This window comes from Bos taurus, chromosome 8 (assembly GCF_002263795.3).
Source record: "Bos taurus isolate L1 Dominette 01449 registration number 42190680 breed Hereford chromosome 8, ARS-UCD2.0, whole genome shotgun sequence".
In the NCBI taxonomy this organism is placed as follows: Eukaryota; Metazoa; Chordata; class Mammalia; order Artiodactyla; family Bovidae; genus Bos; species Bos taurus.
Window position 1 is genome coordinate 5,407,300 of NC_037335.1, and position 22,993 is coordinate 5,430,292.

A 22,993-nucleotide genomic window follows, 5' to 3' on the forward strand; every position below is an offset into this window, starting at 1 on the left:
TCACTCAGTCGTGTCCGACTCTTTATGACCCCATGAATCGCAGCATGCCAGGGCCTTTTAATTTAAAACAAAAACACTATCTACCCCTAACTTCACAGAATCTGTAGTCTAAAAGTGTTTATTTACCCAAGTCAAACAGATTACTTAGTGACACATCTTTGTTGCAAGCTATCAGAATTTCTAAGGCATGCATCCACTTAATAAAAGGGCTTCCTAGGAGGCTCAGTGGTAAAGAATCCACCAGCAACGCAGGAGACGCAGGAGATAGAGGTTTGATTCCTGGGTTGGGAAGATCCCCTGGCGGAGGCAATGGCAACCCACTCCAGTACTCTTGCCTGGATGGAGGGGCCTGGTAAGCTGCAGTCCATGAGGTCACTAGGAGTCTGACACGACTAAGTGACTTCACTTTATTTTTTCACTTTCATGCATTGGAGAAGGAAATGGCAACCCACTCCAGTGTTCTTGCCTGGGTGTTCTTGCTCCCCCAGGGACGGGGGAGCCTGGTGGGCTGCCGTCTATGGGGTTGCACAGAGTCGGACACGACTGAAGCGACTTAGCAGCAGCAGCAGCAGAGCACGCATGCATAACATTTCCTTGTTACTCCTGGGTAATTTACCTCTTCATCTCTGCTCTTTGCTATTTTCTTGCCTTTATTCATACTTGTTTATCTGAGAAGCACAAAGTAGGTAAAAATTAAATATTTTCACTTTACATAATAATTGAAGTTTATGAGAAAGAATGAAACTACAGCCAAAAATCAAAGTCGAATATAAATAAAGTTTTAATATTACCAACTGATTTTTTTCCATCCTATCTGTGAGCCTTTGTTGCTAATCATAAAAATTGCTTGTCCAAGGACAAATGAAAATAGAATGCATTTCAGGCAGAACATTTGTCAGAATGAATGGTAAATGGCAAGGTGACACTGAAGACTCATACTTGGGTATCACGTGTGCCTGTGCTTCCTGGTCCCAGAACACAGCAGGAGCCTCCTCACAAATCAGGCAGTTCAGAGTCCATGGTGAGGGCCGTGTGCACATGTGCGTGCATGCGTGTGTGTGTGTGTGTGTGCACATGCATGTTCAGTCGTTCAGTCGTGTCTGACACTTTGTGACCCCATAGACTGTAGCCTGCTGGGCCCCTCTGTCCATGGGATTTTCTAGGCAAGAATACTGGAGTGGGTTAGACTATTACAAAATAATGTTGACTCTGATCATTTGTCAAAGTAAACTGAAGTCAGAGGAGAAGAAAATGTTCTTGGCCAGGCAATGCTGATGAGGTGGCAAGCAGCACAATGATAGCAAATAATAACCCCTCAGAGAGAAATTCTTAAGCCCTCCATGCCAGGAATCTTAGAAAGGAACACAGAGGCAACCAAGAAATCAAAGTAGTCCTGGGACTTCCCTGGTGGTCCAGTGGTTAAGACTTCACCTTTCAATGCAGGAGGTGAAGGTTTGCTCCCTGATCAGGGAGTGAAGGGGCTTCCCTGGTGGCTCAGTGATAAAGAATCCGCCTACAATGCAGGAGATCCTGGTTTGATCCCTGGGTCAGGAAGATCCCCTGCAGAAGGGAATGGCTACCCACTTCAGTTTTCTTGCCTGGAGAATCCCATGGACAGAAGAGCCTGATGGGCTACCTAGTCCATGGGGTGGCAAAGAGTCAGACAAGACTGAGCAACTAACAGTGACTCCTTTCAGGGAGTTAAGAGCCCACATGCCTCATGAACAAAAAACATAAAACAAGTAATATTGTAACAAATTCAATAAAGACCTTAAAAATGGTCCATCTAAAAAAAAAACAAAAAACAAAAAAAAACCTTAAAAAAAAAAAGAAAATCAGAGTAGTCTTTATGGCATCATGTCTTCTCTGTCTCTTGCTGACTTAACTGAGCCCTACCCATGCTAACCAAGGAGACCAGGGAGGATGAGTTGGCAAGTGTTGGGAACAAAGTCAGATGGGAGAGGCCCTCCAGGGAGGCTGGAGGTGTGCATACTGAGAAAACAAAACAAAAAAAAGGTACAATTCCATTAGGAATAGTCTCATTTAGGACAGTGTAGCAATTTTAAAGATTAAACAATTTTCCTAAACATTCCTAGTTACTTGAGTCACTTGTCTCTGGGTCTTAGTGGAGTTCCCAGCCTTTCTGCTCATTTTATCTTCTCAGTGCAAATGAGAAGCTGGAAAGGGTCAATATTCACACCAGTTGGGTGTTTAAAATCAGGCAAGCGAAAAGTGAAAGCGTTACCCGCTCAGACTCTTTTGTGAGCCCATGGACTGCAGCCCACCAGGCTCCTCTGTCCATGGGATTTCCCAGGGGAGAATACTGAAACCCAGGTGTTACTTAATCCTGAAACCACTCCCATGATGGAGGGACAGATGACTCTATGTCCCTTTTTCAGGCGAGGAATCTGAGACCCAGAGCATAGATGTTTCCTGTTGAACCTCAAAACTGGCAAACGCGCAGAGCCTCCTACCCTGAGCCTCCATGCTCCTTCCTCTAAGGGGCCGGCCTCCTTGCTCTCTGCCCCCACGGCTCCACCTGCAAAGGCCCCTTGGTGCCTCCTTAGCCAACTTCACTGTGCTGTGAATTACGAGTTTCCCTGGGCTTCCAGGTGGCACAAAACACCATCAGAACACAAGGTCTTTGTTTCAGTCCTGCTGGGCTCTCTCACTGTGACTGGGAAAACAACAGCCGGTTCTTCCTCACTCTTGCCAAGATCCCTCATTGATCCCTGAACCAGTTTAAGCAATCAGATGCCTAAGAGCAACATTGTTACCTCCAGCTCCAACTCCTACAATTCTGGGTGAAAAATAAAGAATTCATCATTGGGCAGTAACAGCAGGAATGAGAACGCTGATCAGCTTGTCCACGGGGTGTTTCACTCTGTCTCATTTATTTGGGCTAATTGGCAGTCGAACCCCATGCCAGAAGCAGAAATGCACGCGTGGCCTCAGGCTAACTGTCTCACACCTCTGGTAGTGAGGAAAACTCACCACCAGAGCTGCCTGAGGTTGTCTAATTCCTTTTTTTTTTTTTTCCCCATTTCGAGGGCAACTGAGATGCACCGTGGCGGACATGGGCCAGTCACTGATGCTCTTCTGTCCTGTGCAGAACCTGAAGCGGGTGGCAGAGACCTGGATGGACGAGTTCGCCGAGTACATTTACCAGCGGCGCCCGGAGTACCGGCACCTGTCCACTGGGGACCTCTCAGCGCAGAAGGAGCTGCGCAGACAGCTCAAGTGCAAGGACTTCAAGTGGTTCATGGCAGCCGTGGCCTGGGACGTGCCCAAGTACTACCCTCCAGTGGAGCCCCCGCCTGCGGCCTGGGGTGAGGTGAGGCGCCCGGCTCTCCAGCCCCCTGTGAAAAACAAAGAATTTATCCCCCACGCCCCGTCCCCAGATGGGGGCTGCTGAAGCCCTCTGCTCCCTTGCCCAGCAGTCAGTAAAGGTTGGCTGAAACCATCTCTGATAAGCATCTGTTCAGCCTCTCTAGGAGCTGCTGGGGTAGGACAGTGAGCTCACCCCTGGAGCCCTTGGCCACTGTTGACTCTGAAAATTGATTTTTTTTAGCGCACCTGGAAAATATTTTGATTTGAGATTTGTGAAAGTGCCATAAGAGCTGGCAGAGAATGAAAATGTCTCTGGTGCTGCTGTGTACATAAACGTGCCGTGATGTCCAAGATAAAATCCCTCCCTCCTCCTCACACAGCCTGACTGCTATTTGTCAGAGCAAGGATAAGGTGTCCAGGGGCTTGGCAGCTTTCCTAACCAGGTATGCCAGGCAGAATCACAAGGACAGACTTTTCCAGAATACCCAGCACAGAGGCACGTGTGGAACCTCATCGGTTCCTTGGTGATGGTTTGGTTACTCAGTCATGTCCAACTTCTTGCAACCATCTAGACTGTAGCCTGCCAGGCTCCTCTGTCCATGGGATTTCCCAGGCAAGAATACTAGAGTGGGTTGTCATTTCCTTCTCCAGGGGGTCTTCCTGACTAAGGCACTGAACCAGCCTCTCTTGTGTCTCCCACATTGCCAGGTGGGTTCTTTACCAGCTGAGTCACCAGGGAAGCCCCATTGGCTCCTTAAATAAGGACTAAGCTTCCCAGCTCCGAGTGCTGCTTTTTAATTTTATTTCGTGATCTAAAATGGAAACAGCTGGAAAGCCTCCGTTGGCAAATCCAAAGCACGTACCTTTGGGCATGTAAAGGACTCTTGTGACGGGTTCAGTTCCATTCAGCCCTGCTCGTTCCCTTAGGAAAGAGCATGCTAGAGCAGGGATTCAAATGGAATGGTGTGGATTTAGCCGTGGTCTCATCTGCTCATGGCAGCGGACTGGGCAGGACGTTCTCGCCATTCCAAGGCTCTGGGCTTTCGGAAGCCAGGTGTGGACTGTCTCGCCTCATGGAGGAGCCTTCCCATCGTTGTCCTTGGCTTCGTGGTGTGGGGAGAACGTGTCTCTGCCTGCTTAGCGTCTGTGACTTCGCGGAGCTCTGAAAACAGGAGAGGCCTGCATGTGGCAAGGAGGGGTGGGGGGGAGGGGAGGTGGGGGGGTGTCCTGGGATGAGCCCAGGCTCCCTGGGGAAACTCCTTCAGGGAGTCACCTGCGTGCTGCTTGTTTTGCTGAGAGGCCCAAAGATATGTGGTTGCCTATAGACCTGGGATACCACCCGCAAGAAGGATGGCGCCAAGGCCAGCACCACACGCTCCATCTCCTAATGTTTTTTCCTACATCCTGTGGTCCTGACCATGGATGCTTAAGTCAGTGAGTTCTTCGGTCTTTAATCCAGTGCATCTTGGGGCTTTGCAGTTCAGATGGTAAAGAATCTGCCTGCAATGCGGGAGACCCAGGTTTTATCCTGGGGTTGGGAAGATCCTTTGGAGAAAGGAATGGCAACCCAGTATTCTTGCCTGGGGAATTCTATGGACAGAGGAGCCTAGTGGACTATAGTCCATGGGGTCGCAAAGAGTCAGACATAACTGAGCGACTAACACTTTCACTTTCTTTCCAGTGCATCTTAAACATTTCATTAATGCATCCCTGGGATATTAATAATATTATGCTGCTAGTATTCTTTTTGTTATCTACCAGGGGCTTAATTTACAGCCACAGAAATTTAAGGTACAATCCAGAGAGAGCAATGTCTAACCCATTGTAAGACATAAGAATTTGTTACCCAAAAAGTAGGTAAGTTTCTTCCTCGAGGTTTTTTTTTTTTGGTTGAGGTTATGTCTGTCGTCTTTCTATAATGATCTAAAAATGGTCCTGCCTTAGTGACTAAGAACATCCTCTAAGACCTCACAGTATCGCTGTGTTCATTCACAGCTGGGTTAAAATCTCATCCATCTTCTCCCTCTGTGGAGTCATATAATTTTTTATTCCTTCCCGTTACTACCTAAACTGCAACTGATCACATTTTCCCACATTGCCTGACTAAATAATAACTTGCATTTATAAAGCACCTTGGGGGGAAAAAATGCATCTTGCTTGGAAACAGATTTGAAATTTCCCTGAGGTTCTAGAAAAGATACAACTTTGCCAGAATAATCAAATGAGAACCATCTTACAACCAGGTAGGCGATGCCAGTTTCTGTATCTATTACTCTTTGTCTTGGGGTGTTTTTTTGAGTTTTTTAAATTTTATCTTTAATGGGAGGTTAATTGCTTTACAGTATTGTGTTGGTTTCTGCCGTACATCAACATGAATCAGCCATAGGTATACACATGTCCCCTCCCTCAAGAACCTCCCTCCCACCCCTCTAGGTTGTCACAGAGCACCAGATTTGAGCTCCCAGCATCACACAGCAAATTCCCATTGGTTATCTAGTGTTATCTGTTAGTCTCAACTGTCTCATATTGCTGCATGGTTTGCCTGGGCCCTAGAGACATTTGAGATCATCATTCTTGGTCTATACAATCAGACATGGAGAATGTCAGATTTTTTTTTTTTTAATATAATGGCAAATTTTTTCCCCCAAAGCTTTAGAACAGCAAACCAAGAAAGGTCATGTTTAGGTTTAGGAAAAGAAGACGGTAGCAAAGTAGTTCTAGGACCAGTTACATTTAGTGACATTTATTCAGTGAAGGGGTGACATACAGCAAGGATGAAGAGTCAAGATGGGAGGAAGGCAGAGGGAAGGGAAACCAACAAATGACAGGGTGTGGGTGTAAACCACACTGGAAAACACCCGTTTCCCAAGCAGAGGGGAGTAAGAGTCATGCCTGGACATTTAATGCAGGGGGCGAGGCCATGGTCAGCCAAGAAGTTTGTTTGGGTTTTTCAATAACGTGGAAAACCCAATATTTGCAACGTAGCTTAACTGAAATGAAGTGATGAAAAGGAAAGACCATTGTCTAGCACTATATTCGTAATAGCGACCTGGTATTAACGGTAGGTAAAAATTCTAAATGTGCAGAACATATCTGTGGACCCATTTCATCTCTGAAAGAAATTCAAAGTTTTCACTCATGTTTTTCTTTTCCCTCTAAGTGGGGTGCTTTTGTTTATTACTTTATTTTGGAATGATTTTAAATGTACAGAAAATTTGCCAAAGAAGGTACAGAAGGCTGACGTACATCTTTCATCCGCTCCTAATGTTAGCATCATATGTTTATGACATTAACCACGGCACATTTAAACCCAGTAATTAGTACTGGTGGGCTTCCCAGGCAGCACTAGTGTTTAAGCATTACCTGCCAAAGCTGGAGATGTTAAGAGACGCAGGTTCGATCCCTGAGTTGGGAAGATCCCCTGGAGGAGGGCATGGCAACCTACTCCAGTATTCTTGCCTGGAGAATCCCATGACAGAGGAGCCTGGCAGAGCTGCAGTCCATGCCGTCACAAAGAGTCAGACGCAACTGAAGCGACTTAGCACAGAGCACAGAGTACACAATTAGTATCCGTACAAATGAATCTCAACTACAGACTTTATTCAGATTTCACCCGTTTGACTTTTCACCAATGTCCCTTTTCTGTTGCAGGGCCCAATCCAGTATATGAAAAGGCTATTTTATTCCCTATAAACTTGAATTTTCCGCATGGGCCGCACTCCTACATAAATGTAATAGGTCACTAGCTGTTTTGATAAGAAAGTGAAAAGGGAAGCACACATTGTGTGTGTGTGTGTGTGTGTGTGTGTTTTTAAAGCAGTGGTAGCAAGGAACCACAAAGTTCCAGCAACAAAAACACAGCATCCTTGGTGGGCGCCCTGTGGCAGGAAGCAGGTAGCTTGCTGTCTTATTCGCTTGTACTTGGAACGGCTTCCACTTGCTTGTCCGTGCCAACACAACTCCAGGTAAACAGTGAAGTGCCAAGGCAGTTTCAGGCTCTGGTCGTTGGAACCCAGCTCGGAAAGGATGTGTGCATTACAGACCATAAACAACAGAATCCGCCGGTTGTCACGTGTGTCTCCAAGCTCATCCGTCCGCTTCCACCTCCTTCCTGAGGCTCATTCTCCACTGAGATGGGAGATCAGGCCACTGCCTCACTCAGGACCTTCCAACAGCTCTCTCGGGGTCAAAGTCCTCACTGTACCGGAATGACCTGGCCCCTGTTGTGCCCCTCCAACCTCATCCCTCCCTGGTGGCCCCCAGCTTCCTTTCTCCAGGACCTCAGTGCTGCTCCCCATCAGGCTGGGCACAAGCCCACCTTAGGGCCCTGTCACCTGCTGTTCCCCCACCTTAGACCCCAAGGTGCTTCCCTCACTTCCTTCAGGCACTTCCTCAAAAGCACTGTCTTCTCAAGGGCCCTCCCCAACTGTCCCCCCTGTCATGATGCAGCAATGCACATGGGGTTGCTCACCTCATATGCTCCTAACCCCCTGCCCTGCTCTTTCCTTCTCATCAGCATCCCTCGCTATGCAGCAAGCTCTGCCATCTATTTATTTCTTGTGTTTCTCATCTATCTAGAGAGCCAGTTCCAGGGCAAAGGGATTCTGTTGATTTGTTAAGTTATGACAGCCTTTCAGCAGCTAGAAGCAGGATTTGGCATATTTTGTTGTTCAGTCACTAAGTCATGTCTGACTCTTTGTGACGCCATGGACTACAGCACACCAGGCCTCCCTGTCCTTCACTATCTCCCAGAGCTTGCTCAAACTCATGTCCATTGAGTCAGTGATGCCATCCAACCATTTCTTCCTCTGTTGTCCCCTTCTCCTCCCACCTTCAATCTTTCCCAGCATCAGGGTCTTTTCCAATGAGTCAGCTCTTTGCATCAGGTGGCCAAAGTACTGGGGCTTCAGCTTCAGTCCTTCCAATGAATATTCAGGTTGATTTCCTCTAGGATTGACTGGTTGGATCTCCTTGCAGTCCAAGGGACTCTCAAGAGTCTTCTCCAACACCACAGTTCACATATAGTATATGCTCAGTAAATGCTTACTAAGTGAATAAACAGCAAAGGAATGGAGGATCCTGACACCTTGTCATCTCTGCATGCACGGCTGTTTGCAGGCCCCCACAGGAAGCCAGACTCTGACCCACCTCACCACATGGGAAGGGTCTCCACACCACCCCCTGGCCAGTCTGCAGAGTCCGCCTCTCTGGGAAGCCTGCCCGGGAAGAGATGGTATGAGTGATGAATCTCAGGTGACTGATTCCAGTGGACTGACAGGTCCACATTCCAAACCATAGTCCAACAAGATATGAAACCTTCTCTTCTGACATCCTAAGGAGAAGAAAAACCTCCAAAAGCAAAAATCCTCTGTATGAACAATTTCCAAATTCCCCCTGCCAGCTTCCTACCCCAAAGGCAAGAAGAGATTAAAGTCACCTCTGATGGAGGCATCATTCTGCCCTCCGGTCACCAGGGTAGTGGGTGGAGTGAGGAGGCGACACACCCTGAGAAAATAAATGGGATTCTGAGTCATATAGTAAGTTGAGCATCCCATGGTGCTCTTCAGATAGAAGCAATGCACTTTCCACGATGTTGTGCCAGAGACGAAACCTGGGTGAGAATAGGTTTAATTCAGAAAGCTATTCTTAAACCAGGCACAGAGGAAGTGAGTGTCTCTTTTTTGTGTCAAGATGCTAAATGGACAAAATAGAATTTCCTATTATGTTTCGCCTTCTTATTCCTTCCCCTCCTTAGAATTCATGAATTTACTATAGCCATTTATAGTACTCCTTCACTATTTAAAAAAAAGAGTTGTGCACAATCTCACATCTTCACATGCATGAAGGACTAAAAGACATAAAAGAGCCAGGCGTGTCTTTCCCACTCAGGTGTCTTCCAGCTGTCCTCAATGTGCCAGTCTTGGCACAGCCGTCTGTCATCTTGCCATTGTGCAAAACTTTAAAAAAAAAAAAAAAACTTTATTTTAAAAATTCATTTCAATGCCTAACTCCTTCTGCTGCTATTTAAACTCCTCGCTCAAGATTCAAGTCACCCTGAGTGGTGGCATCTTCACACAGATAGGCCCCCGGAGTCGTTCCAGCTCTCCCGCTCGGCTCCAGCTGCTCTTGGCTTCCTTTCACTTTCTCTTTCTTCTGATACTCTCATGGTACATGAGGTCTTTAGATTTCTCCATTCAGCTTCCAGGAAACGAAGCTTGACACTAAGGGTGCATTATCTGATAATATGTGCTGTCTCTTTCAAAAAAATTCTATGCAAGCTTGGCTGCTGAGACAGAGGGGAAAGCCGGGGTCTGGCTCCTCTGGGGAGAGTAATGGCCAGTGTTCTCACCTCCGCAACCTCCACTGGCAGCCGAGTAACCTGCAGAGGACTGGTCTTACTACTATCTTGGCAACCGTCCCAGTACCATCCCTACCATTCAACTGCTCTCTGTCTAAACCAGATCTGTAAACTGAGCAGCTGTTCAGAGATGGCCTGTCATTCTCTGAGTGTATGAAACTTGAGCTGTCGTTTATTTTCTCATGCAGAGAGAATCCCAGCATACTGTGCTAGTTCATCTCTCTGGGGCCCTGCACCCAGGCTGAGAAAAATCTAAGACTATATAAAGAAGTACATTGTCCTTTCAGAATCTACTGTGTGCTTTCTGAGTTCTCTCCAGTTGAAGACAAACTTGGTGTTTCAGGATAAATGTGATTTTTTTTAATGTTTCATTTTTGGCTGTGCTGGGTCTTTGTTGCTACACAGTCTTTTCTCTAGTTGCAGCAAGCCGGGCCCATTCTCTAGTTGCGGTGTGTGGGCTTTTCATAGCAGTGGTTTCTCTTGTGGAGCAAAGGCTCAAGGGTGCTCTGACTTCAGTAGTTGTGGCTCCTGGGCTGTAGAGCACAGGCTTAACTGCTCTGCATTCATGTGGGATCTTTCCAGATCAGGGATTGAACCTGTGTCTCCTGCGCTGCAGGCAGATTCTCTACCACTGAAGCATCAGGGAAGCCCAATCAATGTGATTTTAGTTTCATATCACCTGCTGAGCAAATTGGACATCCTAATCTCTCCACATTAGCAATATGATCCACGTCCTAATAGAATCAGAGATAGGTTTTTTTTCTTCTTTTCTATAAATATGCCAAACAAAACTTTGTGTTTTCTATTTAGGGCCATGTGACAGGAGTAGATGCAATTTTAAGTGTATGTTAGCCTAATTGTGAATTCATTTTAGTGTTGAATTATCAATGATTGGTACCTTTCTCATTTCAAGAATGATATAAAATTAACAGAATTTGAGGATCACTCAATTATTATAGCAGAATTTCCAATCCACAGCCTCAGGAGATTGGCACAGATGGAAAAATCAATATAATTTCTCCAGCCAGGGACATAAGAACACCCCTTCCCCACCCATTCTTTCACAGAAAGCCCAGCTGGCTTCTGGGAGAGAACTCAGAGTGGCCCCTGCGGGAACAACTGCCCTTAACTTGCCTTAAAAGTCCAGTGACCTTCCACACATTGATGGAAAACAAACAAACAACAACAACAAAAAAAAAACAGGCAAACACTGGGAAAGATTCTCGGGGTCCTGGAAGAACACTGAGAAAATACTGAGTGTCATGCTAGAGATGAAGACAGATGCCAGGGTACATCATTGGGCTTAGAACTGGTTTTATCACTTGCAGGCAGACAGTAGTTAAGAACAAGAGCAAATATTCCTCCGAGTGGCTTGCTATGAATTGAGCTATTAGCAGTAGGTCTTGGCTGGCCCTGTTCCAAACTCCAGGATGTGCAGTTACTGCACTGCTTAGACGTAAGTCATCCCTTCCATTTGCAGCTTAAAGGTCATCAGTCAGTCTGAGATTTTGTGAGGGGTCTGAAACATAACTGTCCCTGTCTTGGGTTGAGAGGTGGGAAAATCAGTGTGTGTGGGCTCGCCTGAAGCCTCCATTCTTTCTGCACATTTTGTTTTCTCACAACTATCTCTTTATGGGTTTTTATCCACTTGAGTAGATTCCAAGGAATTGACTTTGACCACCTTTAGATTTCTAAAACTCTCTTTTTATCCCATCAATAACAAACTCTTAGATCTCTCCCATTTATGGTGACATGAAAGGCCCTTCTCTTGAGCTTCTATTGCCAATGTGCTGCTGTCTGTTAGTTGGTCAGTGTCTAGATAAGGTGACCCATCTATTAGGTACATTACAAAGAGAAACTAACAAGGTAATCTCAAGAGTAGCTTAACTTTCTAGACAATCCCTAAAACAGGAAGGACAAGTCAATTTTTCTTAGTCTTGCTCTAGACCCAAATAATGTAGAACTGGTTACACATATTCAAGATCTTTGGCCACACTTTTTTTAAGCCAGAATTGCATACCAGTTGGCAGCAAACAGTTTGGTTCCAGATCCTAACATCAAATACTGCTATTCTACTGGAAATAATGAAAAACCATAGGATGTGATGTCAGAAAGCTAACACTTCTACTATATTCTTGTTTTAAAATATACTGGGATTTCTGATGTTAAAAACATGGGCAACAGCATGGTTTGGTTAAATCACAGCCCAGACAAAATATATAAGATTACGAAAGAAAAACCACACACAACATGGATGTCATCTTACATAAAACTGGTGACCAGGAACCCCGGAGCAGGGTTAGTGGAAACTCTACATCAGGCGGCAGCAGGTGTGTGGGATCAGCAGGAATGATGGTAGGGAATGTTGGTAGGGAAGAAGTAGGAGAGTGTGGACGGTGCTATGAGCTGCAACTCAGAAACCAGCAAGTATTCACCCCCAAAAGGAACCCATCCTTTACGAAACAGGAACAAAAGCCTCAACGCTGCAAACGAGCCAGTGAAAGTCAAAGATTCCCTCAAAGGCTCCACGCTGAGGACAAGAGCAAGGAGACCATAGGAAACTAGTAAGAGGCCCCAGAATTCAAAGGAGCCGAGGCCGTCCTCTGCCCTAGATCTCTCTCTGCAGCATCTCAGAAGTGCTGTGAAATATGCCCTCTTGGAAAGACAGAGACTCAGGCTTTCCAGTTCCCTTTCCCTCAGCTTGCTGGAAGAAAAAAAGGAAAGCAAAGAACCTGCTGCTAGTGGGGTCCAGAAAGAAACACCGGGGACCCCAGGAAGACAAAGGCTTCTAACACCAGAGAAGGGGGGGTCTGAGCTGGGTCTCAGGATATGCTGGACAAGCACCTAGAAAGGCAGCCTCACTTTTCTGGAGGGAAAGACCCTCAGACTCTAGATGACACAGAGTTAGAAGCAGAAGCTCCTATGAATCAGGCTCTCCCTGATAGAGAAGTCATCAAAGATATAAAGAGGTATGTTTTAATCCATCACAGTAATGACACAGAAAAGAACCTACAGAGGAACTTCCCAAGAGAACGGCTAATTTGTATGTGCAAAATAAAACCAGATTACAATAAAACCCCATATAAAGATTTAAATGAACCAGATAAAGTTCCCAGAGATGATGACAACATCCCACAAATGTGGCCACAAAGAGGATGACAAGTGCAACAGATTTCTAAATGAGCTGAAAGAAACATAAAAACAATCTAAACTTGGAAGAATCATACAAGTTAAAATTAAAACAGCTCAGAAAGGAAACAGTTGAACAATAAAGTCCTACTATAGAGCACAGAGAACTATATTCAATATTTTGTGATAAACCATAATGGAAAACAATGTGAGAAAGGATTTACATATACACACACACACACGAGCTTCCCTGGTAGCTCAGGCAGTACAGAGTCCACCTGCAATAAGGAGACCCAGGTTCAATCCCTGGGTTGGGAAGATCCCTTGGAGAAAGAAATGGAAACTCACTCTAGTATTCTTGCCTCGTGAATCCCATGGACAGAGGAACCTAGTGGGCTACAGTCCATAGGGTCACAAAGAGTTGGACACAACTGAATGACTAACACTCTGGGCTTTCCAGATGGTGCCATTTGTTTAAAAAAAAAAAAAGTTTTATATCTATATATGTGTGTGTGTGTATGCGTGTGTGTGCACATGCATCATGTATGTGTGTATATATTTACATATATAACTGAGTCACTTTGCTATACCAGAAACTAACACAACATTGTAAATTAACTCTACTCCAAAAAAATTAAAAGTAATAAAAAAAAGACAGTAGGATTGATGTGAAACGTGATGAGATACAAACAGAACTGAAAACTCAAGAATGAAAAGAGAAGAAAATGAAAGAAGGAAAAAATATCTCAGAAACAAAGGCAGAATTAGAAGAAACAAAGAAACAAATAGAGCCATGGGAGGTCCAGTAAGAGAAACCAAGGCTGGAAGGAAGGAGAGTGAAATTAATAGCAGAAATAAAGAAGAGACAGAAGATTCTACCAAAGATTTGAAACAACAGAAATTTAATGAAGATTTAACATCAATTCTGAAAGAAGAACGCAGAACCTCCAAAAAATAAAAGACACCAAAGACATAGAGCTATAGTCAAGAAAATCTTCAAAAAGATACATGAATCTACATATTAAAGGGACTGTACCTGAGAACTACAGATCTCTTTGAGAAAATTAGAGATACCAAGGGAACATTTCATGCAAAGATGGGCACAATAAAGGACAGAAATGGTATGGACCTAACAGAAGCAGAATATGTTAAGAAGAGGTGGCAAGAAATCACAGAAGAACTGTACAAAAAGATCTTAATGACCCAGATAACCATGATGGTATGATCACCCATCTAGAGCCAGACTCCATCCTGGAGTGTGAAGTCAAGTGAGCCTTAGGAAGCGTCACTATGAACAAAGCTAGTGGAAGTGATAGAATTCCAGTTGAGCTCTTTCACATCCTAAAAGATGATTCTGTGAAAGTGCTGCACTCAAGATGCCAGCAAATCTGGAAAACTCAGCAGTGGCCATAGGACTGGGAAAGATCAGTTTTCATTCCAATCGCAAAAAAAGGCAATGCCAAAGAATGTTCAAACTACTGCACAATTGCACTCATCTCACATACTAGCAAAGTAATGCTCAAAATTCTCCAAGCCAGGCTTCAACAGTACATGAACTGAGAACTTTTAGATGTTCAAACTGGATTTAGAAAAGGAAGAGGAACCAGAGATCAAATTGCCAACATCCATCGGATCATCAAAAAAGGAAGAGAGTTCCAGAAAAACATCTACTTCTGCTTCATTGACTATGCCAAAAGCCTTTGACTGTGTGGATCATAACAAACTGTGGAAAATTCTTAAAGAGATGGAAGTACCAGACCACCTTACCTGCCTCCTGAGAAATCTGTGTGCCAGTCAAGAAGCAACAGTTAGAACCAGACATGGAACAATGGACTGGTTCCAAATTGGGAAAGGAGTACGACAAGGCTGTATATTGTCACCCTGCTTATTTAACTTCTATGCAGAGTACATCATGAGAAACGCTGGACTGGAAGAAACACAAGCTGGAATCAAGATTGCTGGGAGAAATATCAATAACCTCAGATATGCAGATGACACCACCCTTATGGCAGAAAGTGAAGAACTAAAGAGCCTTTTGATGAAAGTGAAAGAGGAGAGTGAAAAAGTTGGCTTAAAGCTCAACATTCAGAAAATGAAGATCATGGCATCTGGTCCCATCACTTCATGGGAAATAGATGGGGAACAATGAAAACAGTGACAGACTTTTATTTTCTCGGGCTCCAAAATCACTGCAGATGGTGACTGCAGCCAATGAAATTAAAAGATGCTTGCTCCTTGGAAGAAAAGCTGTGACAAACCTAGACAGCATGTTAAAAAGCAGAGACATTACTTTGGCAACAAAGATCTGACTCATTAGAAAAGACTGATGCTGGGAAAGACTGAAGGCAGGAGGAGAAGGAGACGACAGAGGACAAGATGATTGGATGGCATCACCAACTCAATGGACATGAGTTTGAGCAAGCTCTGGGAGATAGTGAAAGTCTGGCATGCTGCAGTCCATGGGGTTGCAAAGAGTCAGACATGACTGAGAGACTGAACAACAACAAGCTCACAAAATCAATCGAGGACCATTAAGACTGGAACATTTCTAGTAAAACAGTTGCAGTTTTTAAATGATGAAAAGCAACATCACTTTGCCAACCAAGGTCCGTATAATCAAAGCTATGGTTTTTCCAGCAGTCATGTATGGATGTGAGAGATGGACCATAAAGAAGGCTGAGTGCCCAACAATTGATGCTTTCAAACTGTTGTGCTGGAGAAGACTCTTTAGAGACCCTTGGACAGCAAGGAGGTCAAACCAGTCAATCCTAAACGAAATCAACCCTGAATATTCATTGGAAGGACTGATGCTAGAGCTAAAGTTCCAGTACTTTGGCCACCCGATGCAAACAGGCAACTCATTGGAAAAGACCCTGATCCTGGGAAAGATTGAAGCCAGGAGGAGGAGGCGAAGGAGGGTGAGATGGTTGGATGGCATCACTGACTCAATGGACATGAGTTTGAGCATACTCTGGGAGATAGTGAAGGACAGGGAAGCCTGGTGTGCTGCAGTTCATGGGGTCGCAAGGAGTCGGACACAACTTAGCAACCAAAAAACAACAGTGCATGCAAACGAAAAGCAAACAAACCTAAGTTACACTTTGAATCACAAACATTTTGTGCCAGAAAACAATAGAACAGTGTAAAGATCCGTTAGAAATTAAAACATGAGCAAAAGATTTTATATCCAACCAAGCTGTGCTTCAAGTATGAAGGCTTTCAAAAAAAAAAAGGTTACAAACATTCCAGAACTCAGAGATTAATTTTCCCAAGAGTCTTTCTGAGGAACCCTACTAGAGAATGAGCTTCAGAAAACCAAGAGATGTTTAGATTAGCTTGGCCTGCAGTCTGGCAGAGACTGTCTATAAGGATAAAAGGATATGTAAATGTCATATGGTCAGACAACGCGTAACAGAAATAACACAACACGACACAACAGAAATAACACAACATACAAATACAGAAAGTAAGCAGAAAGCAGAATAAATTCCCTCAGGCATTAACTAGGATTAAAACAATACCACCTGCACTTGAAAAGATGGCTCAGAAGGTAAAGAATCTGCCTGCAATTTGGGAGACCTGGGTTCGTTCCCTGGGTTGGGACGATTCTCCTGGAGAAAGGAATAGCTACCCGCTCCAGTATTCTTACTTGGAGAATTCCATGGACAGAGGTTATAGCCCATGGGGTCGCAAAGAGTCAGACAGGACTGAGCGACTAATACTTTCACTTTCATCTAGATTTAGACAATGAGGAGAGGGAATAAAAAGGAAACGACTGTAGATAATTAGTACTGCTGAGAAAAGAGCAGGATTAGGCATTAACCAAAAAAAAAGAACCTTCAGATATTATATACAATATTAGAGTAAAGGTAACTGGTAGAACAACAAGAAAAAAATCAGAAACCATATGAAATGCCAAAGATTACAAAGAGAAAAGAAAATGAATCGCACAGTGAAAGATTTACTAGATACAGTAAATAAATAATAAATCAGCATGTCATAGCTGAGATCAAACAACAAAGAAATGTGTTAAAAGAAGAAAATTCAGATCAACTAATGAAGCCAATCTAACTCTCTGTGGTATGATACATACCACAGTCAAAAAAGACACAAAGATTAAGGATTAAAGAAGAAGCATAGATACACCAGGGAAACTCAAGTAGTAAGAAAGCACAAGTTCATATTTTAATATAAAACATGGTAGAATGAGGGGAAAACACACTAAAAAGTTAAAGAAAGCCAAAAAAGACATTATAAATGACAAAGACTACAATCTATAGAGAAGCAACTTTTATGAGGTAGAAATTGTTGTAAATGAAGAAGAAAAGGACTGAAATGTACCAAAAATGGGACAACAAACATCTCTCAGTCCAAGACACAGCAGGTAAACCAAACTTAATAAGATTCCATATAATCGAAACCATGTAATTCGGAATTCCCTGCACTCCAGTGGCTAGGACTCCAAGCGCCCATTGCCAGGGGCTGGGTTCAGTCCCTAACTGGGGAACTAGGATCCTGCAAGCCGAGCAGCATAGCCAAGAATAAATATAAACCTGGAAAAAATAATAATAAAACATGTAATCAGCACTGTAAATAGAATAGACCTCTTTAACTCTGAAACATTTTTTTAAATTCACATTATTTTCAAGTACACAAGTTTGAATGTATGTTCCTGTTACAAAGAAACCAGGTTTGCCTCAGAGATCTACATATAAAAAGAAATCTAAACACAAAATTAACAGAATAAACACTTAGAGGATTTTACATTTGAATTGGAAATGGCAAGGTGGATCGGGATTTTTTTTTCCCTTTGCTTTCTAAAATACAAATTTTCAGTTCTGTTCACTGAGAAGGACTAGAAACAATTCCACTCCAATCTCACAGGCACATCTAACTCTCAATGTGGTCTCTAAACTGGATTCTCCACTCACTGGAACTAAGGTTCCTTGAAGAAATGATTGATCCTAGGTGTGGGCAGGAAATGTAGGAAAATGGGCTGGGATATTTTGCCCCAGAAAATAAGGAAGGGAAGGAAGCAACGAGGGTCTGATCAAGAGGACACAGGTCGGGATGCTGTTTATTCAAGTGCTGCTGCTGCTTAGACTCTCAGTCATGTTCAATTCTTTTGTGACCCCGTGGACTGCAGCCTATCAGGCTCCTCTGTCCATGGAATTCTCCAGGCAAGAATACTGGAATGGGTTGCCATTTCCTCCTCCAGGGGATTTTCCCAACCCAGGGATCAAACCTGTGTCTCCTGCGTGTCTCCAGCATTGCAGGCAGGTTCTCTACCACTAGCGCCACCTGGGAAGTCCCAAAAACCTTTAATAATTACAACGAAAATGTTCAAGAGGAGCTACAGAGGACCTACGACGGTACAAAGCTCAGTAGTAAGCCTTCTTTTCTTTTTTAATTTATTTTTTAATTGGAGGATAACTGTTTTACAATATTGTGTTGGTTTTTGACACACAACAGCACAAATCAGTCATAATTATATAGATATAATATCTATATATGTATAGATATATGCTCGGTTGTTTCTAGAACCTACCAATATGCTTGGTTCTATATCTGTATAGGTATTATATATATCTATACCCTCCCTGTGAGCCTCCCTCCCCCATCCCATCCCACACCTCTAGATCATCACAGAGCACCAGGCTGGGCTTTGTGTGTTATATAGCAGTTTCCCACCAGCTATTTCCCTTACACTGGAGAAGGAATTGGCAACCCAATTCAGTATTCTTGCCTGGAGAATTCCATGGACAGAGGAGCCTTGGAGGCTACAGTCCATGGGGTCGCAAAGAGTGGGACACGACTGAGTGACTAACACGTGCACACACCTGTTTCACACATGGTACTGTATATATATCCGTCAATCCCACTTTTGTAATTCATCCTTCCCTTTCCTTCCCCTACTAACATAGATGTCCACCAGCAGATGAGTGGATGAAGAAGATGTGCTACATGTACACAATGGGCTATTACTCAGCTGTAAAAAGGAACAAATCTGTTGTAGTGAGGTGGATGAACCAAGAACCTGCTGGACAGAGTGAAGTAAGACAGGAAGAAAAAAATATCATATTGATGCATATATATGGAATCTAGAAAAATAGTATTGGTGAACCTATTTGTAGGGAAAGAATGGAGCTGCAGTTATAGAGAACAGACTTGTAAGCTTTCTTAAAAGTAATGCCTTCAAGTAACTTCAGACATGTAAACAGTTGCAGTCTAAGAAAATACTATAGAAACTCAAGAGATTACCTACAGAATGCATTTCAGACTGATCATGAATACTGTTATAAATTAAGTTTTAATTAGGACTCAAAAGCCTCATACCAATCAGATATCTAGTCATTATTGTGTTGGTTAACAATGCTTTATCTCTTAATATTATAAACTCCACATAAAAATGATTAAAGTCTCATTCTTGTAAAAAACAAAAACGGACCTAGGAGTCAGCTAACAGTTTAAAACCACTTGCCATAGACAAGACACTGCTGCTGCTGCTGCTAAGTCCAGTCAGTCGTGTCCGACTCTGTGCGACCCCATAGACAGCAGCCCACCAGGCTCCCCCATCCCTGGGATTCTCCAGGCAAGAGCACTATGAATACCCAAAAAGTTGACCCAATAAATTAAAATACACTAAATATATTGGGTTCCAAAATCACTGCAGATGGTGACTGCAGTCACGAAATCAGAAGATGCTTGGTTCTCAGAAGGAAAGCTATGACAAACCTAGATAGCATATTAAAGCAGAAATATCACTTTGCTGACAAAGGTTGGTGTTTAATGCATAAGAACTTGAACAAACTCCAGGCGATAGTGAAGGACATAGAAGCCTGGTGTGCTGTAGTCCATGGGGTCACAAAGAGCCGGACATAACTGAGTGACTGAACAAGAACAAATAAACAAAAAGTTGTAAATTCATAAAAGAAAGGGAGGTGAGAAAAAGAGAAACCAAGCTGAAAAATCAAGAACTAGGTCTGATATAATCTTTTAAAAACAGCAACAGCAATACCAACAAGATCAAATCTGAATTTAATTAAGCTTTTAAACGAAACTTCAGTCCACAGGAAACTTGGGCGGTAGAAGAGAAAGTTAAATGACATCTGAAACCAAATCTAGAATTTAAGAATCTAATTTCTTCACTAAGTCCATGCAGGGTAGGGGTGGGGTCTAGATTATGAAATATTCACAAAAGTTTTGTACAGCTTAAGAACCACACATCATGAAATGGAACTTGCTTGGATCCTGAATAGAATATAATAAACTAACTGAAAAGAGGCATTTTTAGACAATTAAGGAAATCTCAATCTGGGTTATGTATTGATGACATTAATTATTGTTAATTTGTGGCTATGTGGGGAAATGTTTCTCTCTCTCTCTCTCTCTCTCTTGCTCTTTTCTCTCTCTTTTTCTCCTAGAGAAGATTGCTAAACCATTTAGGGGTGAAATGACAAGATACATAGAAAATTATTCAGCAACAGCAGGAGGAGGTTGGGAAGATGAACAAGTATGGCAAGATGCCAACAGTTTACAAACATCCATGATTGGTATATAGAAATTTTCATAATAAGATTTTTTAATGCATTGGCTTTAAAGGGATGTGGGAACTCAGTAACAATAGGGAAATAGCTACATGTTGGTGACAGTGTAGTCACAGCTAGTCATCAGCATTTTATTTTATTTCTCCCCTGGAGCTAAAATCATTATATTGGAATCATCATCATATCTCTCATGTTTGAACGGCAGAATGCCTCAATAATATAATATTTTACTCAGGTTTTATATTTAGGATATTTATTAGCTCCGTCTGAGAACTGGTGTAGAACAACATTAAAGAAGACACCATAAATATATGAGCAGATGGCATCTTTGTGGGGAGGAGGGTTTATTATTGAAGTATAGCTGATTTGCAATGCTGTGCCAGTCTCCTCTGTACAGCAAAGTGACTCAGTTATACACATACATACGTTCTTTTTTAATATATTCTTTTCCATTATGGTTTGTCACAGGACATTGAACATAGGTCCCTGTGCTGGACAGTAGGGCCTTGTTGTTTATCATCCTATATATAATAGTTTGCATCTGCTAATCCCAACCTCCCAGTCCTTCTCTCCCCCACCTCCCCTCAAGGACTGTTTTTCCCCCCCTTATTTTTTTTAAATTATGGAAGTATGGTAGCACACTTACTGGAGACCTGGAGAATACAGAGCAAAGTTACATATACTTCCACTATATATTACAATTATTTTTAAGTAGATAAATTAAGATTTTTAGTTGCAGTTTCAATATCAAACTATTAAAAATTAATAGAATATACAGAAAAGTATAAAGATATACTTGACCTGAAAAGCACTATGAACTAGCTTAACATAATTAAGATTTACACAATTTTCACACAACAGCAGGACACAAATTCCCTTCAAATTCCCATAGACAATAAACTAGGAAACAGAAAAAAAAATTTGACTGAGGCTTGAAACTTCTAGTCAAATTCTGAGAATATAAAGAAATGCTACATTGTTTTAAAAAAGAAATTAATATGTGATAGACACAGGGATCAAACCTGGGTCTCCTTCATTGCAGGCAGACTCTGTACCATCTGAGCCACCAGGGAAGCCCCATGGTATTTATTATTAACTAAAGTACAGATTTTGCTAGTGTCCATTATTTGTTCGAATTTCACAAAATTTTATGCTAGTGTCCATTATTTGTTTTCATACCTTATTGAAGATTTCACATTGCATTTGATCGCACTGAGCAGCTTCAGTTACATACAACAAATTCTGATAAATTCTCTTTTCATTTTTATTGTTATCATTAGAAAATTATATTTTCTGATTTTCCTTGTTATGGCTTCTTAGATACACCCATCATTTAAAAGTGGACATTTAATTTCCAAATACATGGGGTTTTCTTAAGTACCCTTGACATTAATTTCTTATTTTGATACTAATTTCTCATTTAAATGCTTTCTTCTCTATTATCACTCTCTGTGCTTTTTTTTATCTTTTAACTTTATTGAGGCTTTCAACAGCTAAGACAAAGATCTTTCTTGGTAAATGTCACCTTTTTGTCTGCCAGAATCTCTCTCTCATTTCTAAATGTTGGACTACTGGTTATTAGTTGTCTAGAGAACTTCCTTCTTTCTTATCAGTAACATACAATTATCTTTCAAAACCATGTTATGATTAGTAAACTTCAAAGAATAGTTCATGTTTTCAAAATGCTTACTCTAGATAGGTTAGTCCTCCAAACATACATGAAACATAGAATCTAGTTATCTACCATTTAACCAGATAGCAACAGAGATCACACTGATTTTAAAAGAAAGAATGAGAGGGAAAAACCACCATGTTTACAGGAGATGCCAGCTTCCACAACCAAAATCACCATGTAGCAATCTGGGTCAAAATAATCCTATTCAGAGGAAGTAAAGGAGGGGAACTCAGACAGTAAAGAATCTGCCTGCAATGCAGGAGACTCAGGTTCAATCCTTAGGTCAGGAAGATTCCCTGGAGAAGGGAAAGGCAACCCACTCCAGTACTCTTGCCTGGGAAATCCCATGGACAGAGGAGCCTGGTGGGCTACAGTCCCTGGGGTGGCAAAGAGTCGAACATGACTGAGCATGGCACACACACATGCACACACACACACAAAGGAGACAAAGATGATAGACCTAAAAAGCACTGAGACACAGAAGTCACGTAACTGCCTGTGTTCCGTGATGAAGAGGCAGAGCTTGTCCAAGGCACACCCCGCAGCACTCAGCCCTGAGCCCACGGCAGCCAGAGCCATGGAAGAGCACTGCACGTCTCCCCACAGCATCGAGTTTAAAGGTGGGGAGGAAAATAACACCATGAAAAATAGCACTGATACGAAATGGCCTGTTAGAGAATAGAATGCACCATACAGAACACTTGCTTAAATGAAAGTTTCAAGAAGATGCTGTACTTCAATCTGAGACTGCCGATTCCCCACACACCAGCACCTTCCATCAGCCTGGTTCTCGGGGAAAGGTTTGCAGGGTGCCGGCCTAAGGAAAGGGCTAGATGGATGAAACTGACCCTCCTCTTTGAAGATCCAGAAACGTTGCTCCTGGCAACCATAAGTCAGAGAGAGAAGAAGAAATACCATATGACGTCCCTTATATGTTGAATCTAAAGAGAAACA

At 42.8% G+C, this 22,993-nt stretch overlaps 1 protein-coding gene across 1 annotated transcript in view; it reads left to right on the plus strand.

The window, feature by feature from the left end:
* GALNTL6 (polypeptide N-acetylgalactosaminyltransferase like 6) overlaps positions 1 to 22,993 on the plus strand; it is a 1,542,469-nt gene that overhangs the window by 1,467,208 nt on the left and 52,268 nt on the right. The window contains exon 9 of the mRNA NM_001191298.2: positions 3,113 to 3,334. Coding sequence (NP_001178227.1) covers positions 3,113 to 3,334 — 222 coding nt within the window. The remainder of the gene's footprint in view (positions 1 to 3,112; positions 3,335 to 22,993) is intronic.